General features: G+C 37.1%; 1 protein-coding gene across 1 annotated transcript in view; it reads right to left on the reverse strand.

Moving 5' to 3' along the window:
- Window positions 1-916: 916 nt before the first annotated feature.
- Window positions 917-16,750, reverse strand: part of TTK (TTK protein kinase) — a 34,010-nt gene continuing 18,176 nt past the window's right edge. The window contains exons 10-21 of the mRNA XM_075707974.1: window positions 14,569-14,747; window positions 14,308-14,444; window positions 12,627-12,753; window positions 10,833-10,925; window positions 7,598-7,755; window positions 7,363-7,514; window positions 5,983-6,107; window positions 5,585-5,665; window positions 3,401-3,577; window positions 2,572-2,662; window positions 2,206-2,303; window positions 917-1,006 (exon numbers count right to left, since the gene is read on the reverse strand). Coding sequence (XP_075564089.1) covers window positions 917-1,006; window positions 2,206-2,303; window positions 2,572-2,662; window positions 3,401-3,577; window positions 5,585-5,665; window positions 5,983-6,107; window positions 7,363-7,514; window positions 7,598-7,755; window positions 10,833-10,925; window positions 12,627-12,753; window positions 14,308-14,444; window positions 14,569-14,747 — 1,508 coding nt within the window. The remainder of the gene's footprint in view (window positions 1,007-2,205; window positions 2,304-2,571; window positions 2,663-3,400; window positions 3,578-5,584; window positions 5,666-5,982; window positions 6,108-7,362; window positions 7,515-7,597; window positions 7,756-10,832; window positions 10,926-12,626; window positions 12,754-14,307; window positions 14,445-14,568; window positions 14,748-16,750) is intronic.

Below are 16,750 nucleotides of genomic sequence, written 5' to 3' on the forward strand. Positions count from 1 at the left end.
ATGAAACTGAATGCAAGATTTTTTTCCCCCATTTTAAAACCATTAGATATTATTTTAATGTCTTTCAATGATTTGAGTAAATTAAAATTCATACACTTGCACCAGAAATGTAACTCAGTTAAAACAAAACCTGATTAATCCACTAACGATCATGTAAAAAATCAGTCCTGTTACATTCAGTGCATTTTAAAGAGTGCTTAGTATCAATGCTTTTAAAAATCCAAGTTAGTAATTTCTGACCATCATGAATCTTGAGAAGTTTTCTATTATTTTGAAATTTGAAAAGCATATCGGATTTATAGTAGCATTTTTAATAGAACAAAAACCATTTTATTCACATAACTCTTCAGAACAGTACTGATGCTTCCACCGTGTCACTTAATCACAGGAACAGCTCAAAAACTGGGTGGCATTTACATGTATCTACCAGTATTGTAACGATCATTTATATAAAGTGATCAAAACTGGACACAAGAGGAATTTGTTGGCAAAGGACAGAACAGCATAACACTATGGTCATGTCATAGGAGATATTTCAAGAGATATTTGCATGTTTTTCACGTACACCAATTGGCATTTCAGGAACTTTTTTTGTTTTCGCTTCAGGGGGATAAAAGAACTTGAAGATTCTCATACAGGATTTTGTACTCTAAACACTGGAGGTCTTTGTAAGTAATAAAGACCATAATCAATTAGCAATTTTCATTGTTCAATCCAAGCGGCATGCAAAGAGTGAAACAGCCCACAGTGAAAAGCAGTCAATTAAATTCTTTTTAATGATCTGCCAGCATTATCAGAAGACACAAAGAACATTTAAAAATGTGAACTTTATGCTGAGTGTCATTTTAAAAGCTAGCAGCACAAAATATTTTTTGAACAGACCAGACATCTCTGTTGCATCCTGAACAGTAGCACATCATTTTGTTGTCCATGATTTTTGACTCCCAAGTTTTGCAAATGCTGATACATCAAGACTTTTACCACTGTTGCACTGTTCATATAAAGTCTGAAAGTTAATAAAAACAGAGGTATTCAGGTGAACGCAGTTGTATCGCACATGAATTCAAACTATATCTTTATAACAAACATTACCACTTGAAATAAGTCATCACATACTGAAATATTCCAAACTCCATACTAAAATTTCTATCTCAAATCAGAAACTAAAGATACACTTAAGACAGCATAGTTGTACCAGTTGTAACGGAATGTGGTGCCTAAAAGAAAACACATACACTGACTTAGCAGCATGAAGTTGGCAGAGAACAAGTTAATTACCAAGACTTAAAACCAAGTTTACTCCATTAATTGTCTCTGATGCGGAAACACCAGTGTGGAACAGAGGTATCTGCATATTCAGGGTGAGCAAGCTTTATATGAGATCAGAAAATCAGTGGCCACAAACATAGCCACATCACAGTATTGTTAAAAGGATAATCTCTTGTTCACCCTCACATTTAAAAAAAAGAAAAAAAATCAGGTATGACTAGCACTATAAGTGTAAATAAACTTCTTTAGATTTACTTTATGCATACTGAATTTGCTTTCCTCCCCATGAAAGCAGCTTTGCGTTCCATCTCAACTTATTACATATTTGACCACCATCACCTCTTCTGAGAGACAGATGGAAAGAACTGAGTTGGTGAAAAGTTACCAAGCTTCTCTTTCAGGTAGTAAACCAAGAGGCTGGAATCATAATACCTCAACATACAGGGACTAATTTACACAAAGCAATGCATTAACAGTTCAGCAACTTCCAGGAAGTAAGAACAGTTGCAGTCCAAAAGCTTGCACACTTGACAGATTGATTTAGATCATTTCTCCATAACGATGGCTCTTAAATTAGAAGACCCACTACAGTTTTTGGGCAGCTTAAAAGCAAAGCAGCACAGTAAGGACTGTTTTAGAGAGGAGATGCTGGGGCAGTGGGAGATTTGGAAATAAAGCAATACAGATAATACTGGGAGGTGGAAAGGAAAGAAAAAGCTAAAATCAAGATTACCATCATCCTTTGAACCCTTCCCATTCAGAAGAATGTGGAGATTCTGCATGCTTGCAAACAAAAGCACTAGAACATGTAATGTTTTTCTAGCTGTGGTTAAAGCTTTGATATATGTATCCTTTCAGCTTTCACTACTCAACATTCTAACCTTTGTTTGCATGAACATGTACTACCATACAAAATGGAAAAGAAAATTTACTCACCCTAGCAGCTCTAGAAATAGAGTTGGGAGAATTCAAGCCAACTAGCTGGCCAAGGATACGTTTCATTTCCTCTGTTGTTCCTTTTGCACTTGGAACACCTGCAGTTAATTTATAATTATGCTAAAGTTGTATACAACTATGTGCAAATTACCAGTGCAGTTTGTAAGATGTATACAGAAAGTCAGTTCTGAAGTGAAGAGTTTAAGAATTAAAATACAGAAATCTTTTCCGAGATATACATAGGCACTAAACAAAATAGATTGTTACACCGGCAAGCGGAAAGCACATATAAGAGCAAAGGATTTTGTTTTCTTAAACAGAATTATAAATACTATTTAATAAAAATGTATTTTAAAATAAATGTACCTGTTTGACAATTACTTTGAATTTGAACGTAGGGATGTATCAGCAACTCCGAAACAGATATTCTTTGTTTAGGATTTCTTATTAAACAGCGCTGCAAATGAAAAAAGAAGAGGAAGAATGCTTTGCCTATACATTAAGAAATTTCCTAAGAATTAACAGTGAAGATATTTAAAAGACCCTGTAGATGCATGTCACAACTTCTTACTGCCAAACTACATACTCAGAAAGACTCAACTCAAAATACAATAACAAATTAACCTAATTGCCTTCATGAGCAATTATCTTCAGATTAAAGTTTGGCATCCTGTTGGTTGAGAGCAACAATGTCAGAAAAGGTGAAGAACAGAACCTACAATATCCTTTTATTCTGAATGACACAAAATGACACTGAGGTTTGAAAGTTAAGGGGATTAAGTGTTTCTGGATTTCAGTTTGTTACCTGCTGAGCAACACAACTGGGGCTCGACTAAAAGCACAGGCCAAGTTTCAAAAGCAGGCAAATATGCAGTGTGAGGGAAAGGGATGGTGAGCACAAAGGCTACTGTATTCACTTTGGGCTGTTCAGCCAAAGGAGTTAACCCAGACTGCTTTAAGTATTTACTTGTTTATTTGCTACTGAGCTGAAAAAGACTTTTACTATGGAAACTACATGAAGCAGCTCTAGCTTCATTAAGTCTTCTTCTGGAATAAGGCCTGTTACTACAAGTAGCAGTGAGCATTTATTTGTGGAAAAAGCTTCTCAAGCACAATTCATTCAGTTTAAGAAAGTATCCTTTAAGTAAAGAAATTACCACTATTTGACTCAAAATTAATCTTAAGGCACAGTTACCTTTAGCACATCTTGAAGATCCTTCTCGGCAATATCTGGAAATTCTATTTCATAACTAGCATCAACGATAGCATGCAGTTTATTAATTTGGTTTGTTATATGTTGAAATGGAGTCCTTCCATATGTCATACAGTACAAAATGCATCCCAATGACCAGACATCACTTTTGGGACTTATCTAATATAAGAACAAAAAAAATTGACATTACTCCTCACTAAAGGAACTATCCCTTCAGTCAATTTATCATATAATTATACAGTCATTTCACTTAACACTATATCTATTTTATATTGGATAACAGATCTTAGTAACTATCACACAAAATCACCAAGACAGCATGCCATTACCTACTAAGACAGTGATGTGGCTTCATTCAGTAATATTCCATAAGAAAGCTATTTTTATTAATTATCTTTGAAAATCAACTTACTTGAACAACTAACTTAAAATAACATTAAAGGTAGTCCTTAAGTTGAACAGCAGGTTTCTAATTTCAGATTTATGAGTAAATACAAATAAAAGCATACTAAATTAATTCAATCCAGAAACCAGTGAGACATCATCACAGCTATGTGCCCAAAGTGGGAAGACACAGTCCAGTTCCCTTGGGTTTAAAGGATTCAAATCTAGATTTCAAACACCACACCTGGGCTGTTCCTTACGGGAGGAGTTTCCACTTTTCCTGTTGAAGCTGAAGGACTTTAAGAAAAGCACATAAGGTTGGGGGAGTGAGAGAGAGGAAGGAGGTGAGGGAAGAGGCACACGGAGAGCCTGACTCCCAGCATAATGGTCAGGTTTTTGCTTAGATAAGCTGAGCTCCAGAACAAGTCTGCACTTTGCATGCAATTTTTCAACATGCGAAGGTAAAACTTTTAAGGGTAAAAAGTATCATCCTTAACAAAAGAAATCCATCTATAAAACATTCTATTCTGTGTTTAGAAAGACAAGATTGTGTTTCACTGCATAGTAATACTTCCCTTCAACTGTTAAAAAGTCACAACCTTTTAGTGTGTATATGCACAGATATGAATATGGATTTTTTTTTTTTTTAAAATACCTTTCCACAAAACTATGTACCCCTTAACTGAAGTTTGACTGCCAATGTGAAATTGCTTTCCCTTCAGTACTTTCCTCACCATTCACGTTTTGTTGCCCTGGTGGAGTTATAAGTAGTTCTACAACACACAGTACTCTGTAGCATAGAAAAATTAATAGGATACGCAGAACTCACCCATGTGTTCCCTAAATTACTAGATTTCATTGCACCGCCTTTTAAAGTACCTTATCAGGTATCACTCATTTCTTGCACAACCTGCCTCTCACTTCAAAGAACTCAAAAATATGACAGTGACACAAGGATCACCATATCTTGTTGTTTAAGCAACCATACTAACAATGGTTTATATCAGAAAGCAAATTTTCTTCCTTTCAGAAAAAGATTTCTAAGCCAGAGTAACTTATGCAGAATGCTAAAATGTAGCTGCATAGCAGCTACCAGTACCATAAGAGCTCCACCAATTTTTGACAGAACAAAGCTAAAACAGAAGGGCATAAGCAGCACAACAGGCAATCAAGAAGTGACTAAGGAAGAATTGTCTCACTTGACCCCATGGAATATTGTCCCAGAAACACCCTCTGAAAGCTCTAGCCTAGAGTGATTTCAGTGCAAAGAAGGACTTGTCAGAGATGCACAGCATGGTGGACCCTTAACATGCTCAAAAGACTTTTGTAACATTAGTCATCAGTACAGCCTGATATGTGAAAGGCTGCATGTATTTCACTGTACTCTACATTGCTGTTCAATGCCATTCACACTGATAACATAGCAGAAGACTGTTTTATATTGATCCATAGAAATGGATTTTAAAATATTTTTACGTTTATTATTAGTTTAGATATTATCATTACATTATCATCAGCTCCTTCAACACCCAAGCCTGTGCATCAGTTTTGCTTTCAATTTCACTTATTAATTCGGCACTTACATTTTCCTAAACACCATCTGCGAAATGCTTTTAGGTAGTTGAGAAGAATAAACTTAACCTTCAATCTCTGCCCACTATCATTGTGGCACAAAGGACTTCCTTTTGTTCTAGTTTCAGTAGAAGATTTTGAGAAAATTAAGTCTTAAGGTACATGCCTGAATTACTTTCTTCTGAACATGAAGGGAATAGAGAATGTTACCTTAGATCGAGATTTCCCATTTTCTCCATAGGAAGACATATCTTTTATTGCTTCAGGTGGCATATAATTCATTGTGCCAACCTAGCCATAAAAATGTAAAAATAGTCCTTTAAGTGAAACATGTACTTAATTTAACTCACTTGATAAAAAGTTAGATTTTTGTCACAAAGCACTGAAAAGCATCTTGAAAATTTGTTTCTATTAAGGCTGAAGGCCATTGTTCTTCCATTCAATAAAAACATCTAAAAATTCATATATATGAGTATTTATATATACATACAAAAACATTCAGCATAAAATTTCAGTATTCATTGAAGTTACTACATTAATCAACACAATCAGCAAGTACTATAGCACTTTACAGAAAAGTGTACATCAATTTTCCAGAAGTATTTCACCTGAGAATCTTTAACGATGCTTGTCACATCTGGCTGCATTTGGTTTGCAATGCCAAAGTCAATTAGTTTTAACATTCCATCAACTATCAGAAAGTTTGCTGGTTTCAGATCACTGTGAATAATGCCTGTGAAATAGAGTGTAAAGTCAATCCAGGTTTAGTCAATCCAAGTTACTACTGAAGTACCATTTATTGTGGTTTGTTTTTTTTTTTTATTGCTCAATTCCCGTAACCCTTGAAGAGAGGGAAGGTACAGATCAGCTTTACCTGGCCAAAACCAAATTATTCTTTGCAGATTTCATAAAAGTGCTTCCATTTCTTTTTAAACAATTAAGACTTGCATGAGTTTATAGTTTGAATTATTACTTATTCAAATCTGCGGGCACCCCAAAATAGCTCCAAGAGACTTGAGTTGGATAGTTTCTCTCAGTTAGGGATAGGCCCTCTAGCTGTATGTGCACACTGCCATACTGAACTGCTGTTCTGGATCATTTCAATGGCCTGTCCACTCCTGTAGCTTTCTCTTAAATAATTAGCTAAGCAGGTACTTAGAAGAATTCTATTGCTCAGTCTGATGTTTTCTGCTTCCTAATCTCAAAGGTACCATTCACTGAGGATTACATATGACTGACCTCTCACAAGCCCTACTTACATGATTTATTATGAATTTGGGTTATTATCCATATAATCAACCAATCCATCTTTATATTTTGCAAAATTGATTGTTTCAAGTACACATCACATAGTATGTAGCCAGTGTTTTAGTAGATTTTGCTATATTATTCAATGTTCTAGTGTTCATGTGCTGTGAAGAGGTGATGCTCTCTATGTGTGCAGGTCTCAACTTTTTTTTTCTTAAAATAGGAAAACGATCCAAATCTGCTCTCTCCTTCATGTTATACAGCCAAACAGAATACAGATGCATGCACTTAAATTACATAGGTAAAGATGAAAGGAAGGCCTGAAGAACTATGAGAAAGAGCTGAAACCTATGTCAAAGTAAAGACGAGCTGTGTAAAAGCTGTCATTAATGTCAAAGCTTCTTTGGAGAGGGTAAGTAGCTGAAATTTGTGTCTAATGGAGAACAAGCAGTATTGGGAGTATACAACAGTCTAAAACAGAAAAAATTATTTTCTGGCTGTTGCAAGGAAATAGAAAGCATTATACAACAGTGGTCCTTGGAGATCCCTTTGAGTTAGCAAAGTAAGTCTACCTCTGCATCAAGATTTACATTTGTCTTTTGTTTCACTGAAAGTTTTTTTCTTTGAAGATCACTAGGCTTGCACCAAAATTAAGAGCAGTACCACCTCCAAAACTTCAACACATTCATATTATCTCTGCCATATAACCTATACAAATACCTAGAATTATTTAAGAATACCATATTCATGGATTGTGTGAACAGCTTCCAGCATATTTTTCCAATAGCTCTTTCGTTCCAATGGATCAATGTTTTTCTTCTTTTTGAGCCAGCTATTGAGATCAATATTTCCACACTCCATTACCATGTAGATATGATGATCAGTAATTTCACTAAAAAAAAAAAACATGTTAAAATTTAAGGCAACTTCTTTATATCAAAAGATACCGGTTTAATAAAATTAGGGTTTACTCACTAGCCATAAAGGCGGATGATCTTATCACTATGTTGCTGCAGTTTACTCAAATGAGCAATTTCATTCTTATAGCTCTCAACAGTCTGTTGATCAGCTTCTTCTAGATTCACATATTTGACAGCATACAGCTGCTTCTTTTCATCCAATACTTGAAACACCTGCAAAACAGTATCAGTTAGTAACTTCATTCAATCCTAACACTGATTTACTATGGTCCTTTATCTTATCACAGCCAGAATTTCAAAGAAAAAGCGTACCTTTTCAAAAAGAAGCAACACTAAATTTACAAAGTTCATGCAAGTCAGCATGAAGAAAAATTAAGCAAGAAGCCACCAGTTAGAACAGAAACAACCCTCTATCAGAAACCATGTTGGTACCACATTATATTTCACTAGATGTATTTGATCACAAGTCTGAACTGTTCCTAAAATAAAGAATGCAAAATAACACCTCCCACAGATATAAGCATTTGACCTGCTGCTGCACATCCAAGATGATTTGGAGGTTAGACCACATGGCACATGAGAAAAGGCTGAGAGCACCGAGACTGTTCAGTCTTAAGGTAAGAAGGCTACAGGGAGTCTTATTGCTGTCTTCAGCTATTTAAAGGGAAGGTATGAAAAAGATAGACTCCTCTTGAACTATCAAAGTATGAGAGGCAATAGGCATAGCTAACAAGGAAAATTCCCATTAGATATCAGGAAAGTTTTTTCATCATCATGCAGTCAAACAGGGGAACAGGCTGTCCAGAGAGGCTGTGAAATCCTTGGTGACACTCAAAACTCGACTGCAAGAGACCATGAGAAACCTGCTCTATTTTGGTCCTGCTTTAAGCAGACCATTGGACCAAGTGACATGCAGAGGCCCCTTCCATCCTACCTCATTCTACGATTGTATGCTGCCAACACAGGAAGTTTTTCTTCCTAGAGGTCCCTGCTGACTGAAAGCTAGTCAATGTTCTTCCAATTACAAGAAGGGCATGAGGGAAGACCCAGGAAACTACAGACCTGTTAGTCTAACCTCAGTTCCTGGCAAAATTGTGGAGAACATACTGGGTACTATTTAAAGGCATTTAAAGGACAATGTAATCATCAGGCACAGTCAACATGGGCTCACAAAGGAAAAGTCCTGTTTAACCAATCTGGTATCTTTCTATAAGGTCACCTGCCTAGTGGATGAAGGGAAGGCAGTAGATCTAGTGTTTCTGGTTTTTAGTAAGTCTTTTGATACAGCCCCTCACAGCCTCCTTCTGGGAAAGTTGTCCAACTGAGAAATGAGCATGTTCACAGTGCACTGGGTGAAGAACTGGCTGAAGGCAGAGCTCAGAGGGTTGTAGTGAATGGGGCTACATCTGGCTGGCGACTGGTCACCAGCAGCGTTCCTCATGGTTCAATTCTAGGGCCAGTCCTATTCAATATATTTATCAATGATCTGGATGCAGGAGTTGAATGCACTATTAGCAAGTTTGCTGATGATACCAAACTGGGAGGTGCTGTTGACTCTTGAGGGACAAGATGCCTTGCAGAGGGGTCTAGATTGAAGCATTGGGCAGTGATTAATGGGATGAAATTTAACAAGTCCAAATGCCAGACTCCACACCTGGAACAGAGTAACACCAGGCACAAGTATAAATTGGGAGAGGAGTGGCTGGAGAGCAGCCCTGCAGAAAGGGGTCTGGAGGTGCTGGCTGACAGCAGGCTCAACGTGAGTCAGCAGCGTGCACTGGCAGCCAAGAGGGCAAACCCCATCCTGGGATGCATCGAACACAGCATAACCAGCTGGTCAAAAAAGGTGATTATCCCACTGTATTCTGCATTGGTGCAGCCTCACCTTGAATACTGTGTGCACTTCTGGGCCCCACAATTTAAAAAGGGTGTTAAGGTCCTTGAATGTGTCCAGAGGAGGGCAACAAAGCTGGTGACAGGGCTGGAAGGAATGTCCTGTGAGGAGGAGCTAAGGACAAGCTTTGGGCTTGTCTAGTCTGGAGAAAAGGAGGCTGAGGGGTGACCTCATTGCTCTCTACAGCTTCCTGAGGAGGGGAAGAGGAAAGGGAGGTGACAAGCTCTTCTCCCTGGTATCCAGTGATAGGATGCGTGGGAATGGTTCAAACCTGCACCAGGGAAGGTTTAGACTGGACATTGGGAAGCATTTGTTTACCGAAAGGGTGGTCAAACACTGGACCAGGCTTCCTAAAGAGGTGGTCAAGGACCCAAACCTTCCAGTGTTTCATAGGCATTTGGACAATACCCCTAATAACATGCTTTAACTTTTGGCCAGCCCTGAAGTGGTCAGCCAGTTGGACTAGATGATCACTGTGGGTCGCTTCCAACTGAAATATTCTATTCTTATTCTATTCTGTTATTCTTTTCAATTTATTACACTCTGGATTAACAGAATCATGTAAGATATGCAACATTTAAAGCCAATTTCATCTCTTATGACACACCCAGACTGTTTCTTCTGTCACTAGAAAACACACAGCTTGATTGCTCAGTACCACTTTGGTTCTGTCAGTTCCTGCATATGCAAACATGAAACCAAAATAAAAAGTAGGCACAAAGGGTCATAAATATAAGCCAAGTCTAAACAAATATGATTAAATAACAGAAGAGCTGATTTTATTAGGAATTTTAATACTCACTCCACCATAAAAACTGTTATCTTCAAGAGCATACATAATCTGCCTTCAGGCCTTCACGCAGAAACCAAAAGAAAGTGGGCTCACACCATTTTTTCCTGATTTAAGTTATATTTTTGGGTGCTCATGAGAGTTGGGTGATCACTTTTTCCTATTTCTGTAACTTCTGTTCAGTGTTCTGACCCCATCTGTTCAGAATTTCTGTTCACCGTTTATTCTTTAATTCAACAGCCTGCCTTTATCTATGCACTGTTTTTATTTCTCCACTAAAATGAACAGTACTGTGCTTAACATCCTGTAATAATTGAAGCACCATTTTCATAAGACATTTATTCAGTTATTATTGCTGGCTATCTGAAGACTCAGATAAAACAGCATTGTACCGAATCTAATCTGTGCACTGTTTCTTCTGCATCCAGGAAGGATAAAGTCTAAGCATAGCATTAAAACAAATTTCTAGATTCTCTGGGTCACTCAAACACTTTGTACATGTTAGTACTAGGCACTGCTTATTAGATGACTTCAAGATGTATGTTTACAATACAACTACTACTGTGTAAATGAGTGACTGTCTAAAAGGACAAAAGAGCATCTTACCTTACTTGAGCCTCCACTACCTATTTGCTTTAATATTGTATAAACTCTTCCTTTGATGGCAAGACATTCATGTGAAGGTATAGGAGCTGGAACCTGTGTACATACAGAAAAAGTTAAGAAAATAATTATTGGTTGTCGTGGTTTAGCCCCAGCCAGCAACTAAGCACCACACAGCCGCCCGCCCGCTCGCTCACTCCCCCTACCCCAACGGGATGGGGGAGAGAATTGGAGGAGTAAGAGTGAGAAACACTCCTGGGTTGAGACAAGAACAGTTTAGTAATTGAAATAAAGTAAAATAGTAATGATAATAATAACAATATAATAGTGATAATAACAATAATAATATACAAAGCAAGTGATGCACAATGCAATTGCTCACCACCCACCGACCGATACCCAGACAGCTCCTGAGCAGCGATCGCTGCTCCCTGGCCAACCCCCCCCAGTTTATGTACTGAGCATGACGTCATATGGTATGGAATAGCCCTTTGGTCAGTTTGGATCAACTATTCTGGCTGTGCCCCCTCCCGGTTTCTTGTGTACCTGGCAGAGCATGGGAAGCTGGAAAGTCCTTGACTAGCATAAGCAGTACTCAGCAACAACTAAAAACATCGGTGTGTTATCAACATTCTTCTCCTACTAAATCCAAAACACAGCACTATGCCTGCTACTAGGAAGAAAATTATCTCTATCCCAGCCGAAACCAGGACATTGGTATACATGCAACAGAACATGGTAGAGCTCTACTTTTTATTAAGTTAATATGCTTTAAGTCATCTTGGTCTTTCTGAACAAGATAAAGTGTGGTAAAGCTAAACTTTAAATATGTTTGTCTTGAAAGCTGAAGAGCCCCATAGCAAAAGTATTTGTATAATGATCATCACTGGGCATGTAACATCATTGAACTCTTATAAAATATACCAATGCTCTTCACACTGGAGATCAAGAGCAGGGTGTTCTTTAATAAGGCTTCTCAGATAATTAGAGACAGTTCCATCTTTACAGATAATGTTGGATACTAGACTAAGAGACTTTCAGTCACAGCATGCAACTAACTTAGACCTGTACTCAAATCACCTACTATTTTATTTGAAGCTAACCACCAGCTAGCAGACTTCAGTGCTGTGAAGCTGAAACAGCCTGTATTGCCCGTACCTGCTACACCAAGCTGTAGAACAGCCACAAATTTTAAATACTAATCCTCTGGTAGAAAACTTAAACCTATCCCCCAATTCTATCTAAAATTGGGAAGTTTCCTACCCGAGTGTGCAACCCATCTATGGTAATCCATTTTGACATCATTTCAGGACACTACAAATGCATCAAAATTTGTGAAATTTAACAAAATAGAGAAGGAATGTAATTCTTCATTCTTTTACCTCCCTCAGACTCATGGTTTCTAACACACACAGCTTCTCTTTCTGGGTACTCCACTGTAGTGGGTAATACCACTATAGAAGCATAGCAGAACAAAAATAGTGACTCTATTTCTTGCCTCTGTCATGAAGTAGGATCTGAAAAGGCTTAGATTTCAGACATAAAGCCTTCAGGATTTTGACACAACTGAACTGATTTTTCAAGAGTTGACTTATTTTACCTAAATTCAGACATACATATGAAGAAACAGGTATTTTGAGACTAAGCAATACAGACTACTTTCCATTACTCATCCAGAAAGATGAACGGCAACTTTAGATTCAAAAAATATATACATACATGCATATATTTAACCTAAAGTAGTCTCCAGTGAAAATATGTACTGAAAGATGACAGGAGACAGCCTAAAATTGTTACCTGCAAACCAACTTGATTTTGAAATGGAGTTGCTGGAGTATGCGGTAGGAAATATGGAAGCTGGCTGTAGGGAGTAGAAATTTGACATCCGGGTAGAAAGTTGTTCTTTACAACTGGTGTTCTGAAACTGAAGGAAATTATGAACAATATGTGCATTTAGTTGTATTTTTAAGATTATTCTAACAAAGTTGAAAACTTCAGTGCTTCTTGAAAGTTAAACCCTATTGACTAGCAAAAGCCTGAGCCTCTGCTACATTCAATAATTAGCATTAAGATCACTTCAACTTCTCAAGTGTACTTCTAAAGGACTTCTAAGCTATAACATACTTCGGAAATATTTCTTAAAACAGTAACTAAATCCCCATCTTCAGATACTAGCTGGCACTCCCCACAAACTGGAAAATGAAAGCACCATTTCATTAGAAGAGCTGACCATAAGACAGCAAGATAGTCTGAGCCACAGTTAGTTATCTTTAGCTTATTGTTCTTTATTCAAAACCTTTTTAGATGGAGACTTTTTTTTTTTTTTTTAAAGTGAGCATATGGAGGGAGACAACTTCAAGGCAATCAGGAGAGGTTCTTTTGAGAGCTTTAGCTACACTGTATATGAGTGGAAAGATCATGTATTTAAGAAAACTAAGATTACAAGAAATCCTTTATGTTTTTTGATTTGTTCCCTTGATGTATCTACCATATATTTAGTTACATTACCAAATATACTTTTTTCCCTCACAGTATTTACAGAAATTGATGCTAAGATCAGAACTGGAAAAGGATTTATATACTTAGGACTTTTTTCTAGAGAATAAAATGACAAATGTTTGAAAAAGGTCAAAACCAGTCAAAAGCACAGTTCTCACTGAACACAAAAGCACTCAACTATTATGCATATTTACTATGTGCTGTACATACTGTGTGTAATAAGAATTTAATTTTTTAAAGTTTCCATATTACACAAGTTTGAAAGAAGCAAGAACAGAATCTATTCAAGGACCATTTTTATCAAGTTCCATCATGAGATGATGTGCTTCATTCACTACATATCTTTTAAACTCTACAGCTACAGAGACACAGGTCCTACCAACAGGAATAGTGCTTACTCATCATACAGCCTTGATCTATACAATTCATCCAAGAGACTTATGAAGACAGTAAGTAATCATATAATTAGAAAAGTTTATCAACATATGCACAGAGGTTTATGCCTAATTTAAGACTGCATGGATAGACAAATGCTATAGCATTTCTTAACTTCAGTGCTCGTTTCTGCAAACCTCTAGATTCCTTACACTTTTTTTTTAAAAAAAAATGCATACATTTGCATCATGGGAACCAGACTGATGTACAGTTATGAATCTAAAAAGCCTGTCAGACACAAAAACCCAAGGCATCCAAAAGCAAGTGTTGTGTAGCAGGGATCAGAGAAAGAGGTAAATGCTGTAACAAGGACTTATTGATTTGATGGTGTACTTCCAAATGGTGAAAAGCTGACAGGGAAGACAGAGTTCCCCAAATGCAGTCTGAATCTTCAAGTCAGGTGCTTGACATCAAGTGTTGGAAGCACTCTGAAGTCTTGTTTCCTATCTGAACAGAAAAGCTTAAGAAACCCTGTTAAAAACTGCTGAAGTCTTTTCAGAGATCGACTACCATTCATGAGGTGCAGCTCAAAGAAGTGGCTTACCAGTCCATATAGTCATTACATGTGGTGCTTGGTGTTCCACAAACATGTGATGGATCACTTTTCTTAGAAACAGCATCTGGTGGTGACAAACCTCTTGAAACAGGATGACCAGATTGTTCAAGGCTCGATTGTTTTCCCTACAGGGGGCAAAGCATGGTATTATTTCACACAAGGAGCCACGATTAAGAACGCAGAAATCATTTTTTCAACATGTGAAAGCTGCTGCAGCTAGAAAACCACTACATATCCCTGTTACTTTACCTCTCTATAGCAGCTTTTCTGTGTCATTTCTTGACTTGGCCATTTTTTGCTGGCATTAACACCGTTTAGTTTAATCTGATCCAACTGATTTCTAAAGCTTTTACCAGAACTAGATTGTTGTTGTTGACTTTCCAGACTCCTTGGCTCTGGTATCTTCAGCTTCTGATGCTGGACTTTTTCTGAAAAAATCAGATTATCAAAGAGACTTGATATTTAGTACTTGAAACAGTTTCTGGCAGATTTATTCCACAGTTTCTAGAAGAATTTTACCTCATTTTCTATATCAGAATAAATGAACACAGTTGACTTATTGGAATCGGGCATTAAAAGGCATTAATGTAACCTTCAGGATTCATATTCACTTCAGTGTAGTAACATGGCAAATTTCTTCAAAATTTTAGGATGCTACTATAACAGTATCAGAGATACCGCTGCTTCCTTCACCAACACACAGAAAAAGATCATATTCATCATTTGTTCTACAACATACTGGGACACTGAGCAGGTTTATAAAGCTAAACTTATTGCAATACTTCAAATTAGAAGTCTGTCGTCTGTGACAACAGACAACCCATAATCCAGTGTAATGACTGAAGCCAGAGGCATAAAGGGACAAGGCATGCTCTATCTCATAGTTCCTTTTGCAGAGGGAATAGGACTTTGAATTGGTGGAATATTGCAGGGCAGGTTGCAAATAGCACAGCCTAAGAGTGTTCCATCATGTGCTCGTTCAGTTTTCTTTTCAAATGACTGGAAAGCAGTATCCCACGCTAAGCAGAAGTTGAGTGCAATTCAGCCAAAGGACTGACCTACTACAACCAGTATTTTGTCTGGAAGCTTGAATGAAGCACAAAGAGGGAAAGTATGACCTGAAACCCAAACTGTTCCTAATGCAAGTCAATGGGAAAGGTTGAGGGGACACTGAAGTTGAAAAATCACCATTTTTTTTGCAAATTAAGTCTTTTTCTGTCCTACCACAGATAGGTATGTATATAATCCTAAATCCAACTCTTGCAGTATTACTAGACATTTTCACCTAATTTCTTCAGCAGGATCAGAAATCAGAAAGCCATCTAGGGAACCAGATTTCCGATGAAACACAGAAGTGGCAAGTAACTGTAAAAGATTAGTACACATATTCCATATTCCATGGTGTTGGTGCTAAGTCATTAGTAGTAACCTTCTAAATTTTATCAGCCTTGAAATACTTGCTATAAATCCAAGTTGTTTATAACGTTTCCCAGAAAGACCACAATGTAAAGTGGTCTCACGTCACCCCTATTTCTATGTCATGAGGTGACTTCATACAATAGCCAAACTCCATACATTAGATAAATACTTTAATAGAGTTTAGGTTATTTCTGAAACACACTAAAAATGGGTTTCTAAAATAAGTTAAAAGTCATTCCCCAAAAATATGTTAATAATGCAATAAGAATCTCAGCCATTCAAATGATAGCAAAACTTAGATTTCTTTAAAAAATAAAGTTTCTAAAAGTTAGACAGGAGCATCATCATGTGCTATCTTTACAGATAATCAAGGAGCACCAGGAACAGTACAGTTAAGGCTGAAACAACATGTTGTTTAAAGCAAGAGCACTTACAGTAATCAAAAGTGTAACAGGGCATTTGATTGAAACTGAAATTTAATAAGTATCTAAAAAGTACACATATATTTAGTACAAGTGTCATTCACACAAAGGATCCCTGCCATACAAGTTCATAAATTGGATTACACTAAGTATATAAAAAGAATGGTGAAAATAATTCAGGGTTTTTTGCAAGACATAGGAAAAAAGGGGGCAAACAATTTGCCTTTTGACAAAGTGTTTTCATACTTTTGGGAAACCTCATAAGAAAATAACCATGACATTAAAGACACTTATTTTACCCAAAGATTAAGATGCATGTATATGCTGTGGTAAAACTCAGGTGAGGAAAACACTATATTAAACAAGTTAAGACATGCCCAAAGTGACATAAATTTAACATTTAGAAGTAAATGTGCATGGGGCAGTGAAGCTGATCAAGGACAACAGGTACCTAACAGACAAAACCAGCAAAAAGACAAGAGAAGCCTGACAAAAGCAGAAGCAAATAATTCAGATATGTAAACAATCCTAATATGACAAATAGTCTCTGATACGTAAACAGCAGCAGAAAAGGCTACCTAGATTTTCAT

The sequence above is a fragment of the Pelecanus crispus genome, chromosome 3 (assembly GCF_030463565.1).
Source record: "Pelecanus crispus isolate bPelCri1 chromosome 3, bPelCri1.pri, whole genome shotgun sequence".
Taxonomy (NCBI): domain Eukaryota; kingdom Metazoa; phylum Chordata; class Aves; order Pelecaniformes; family Pelecanidae; genus Pelecanus; species Pelecanus crispus.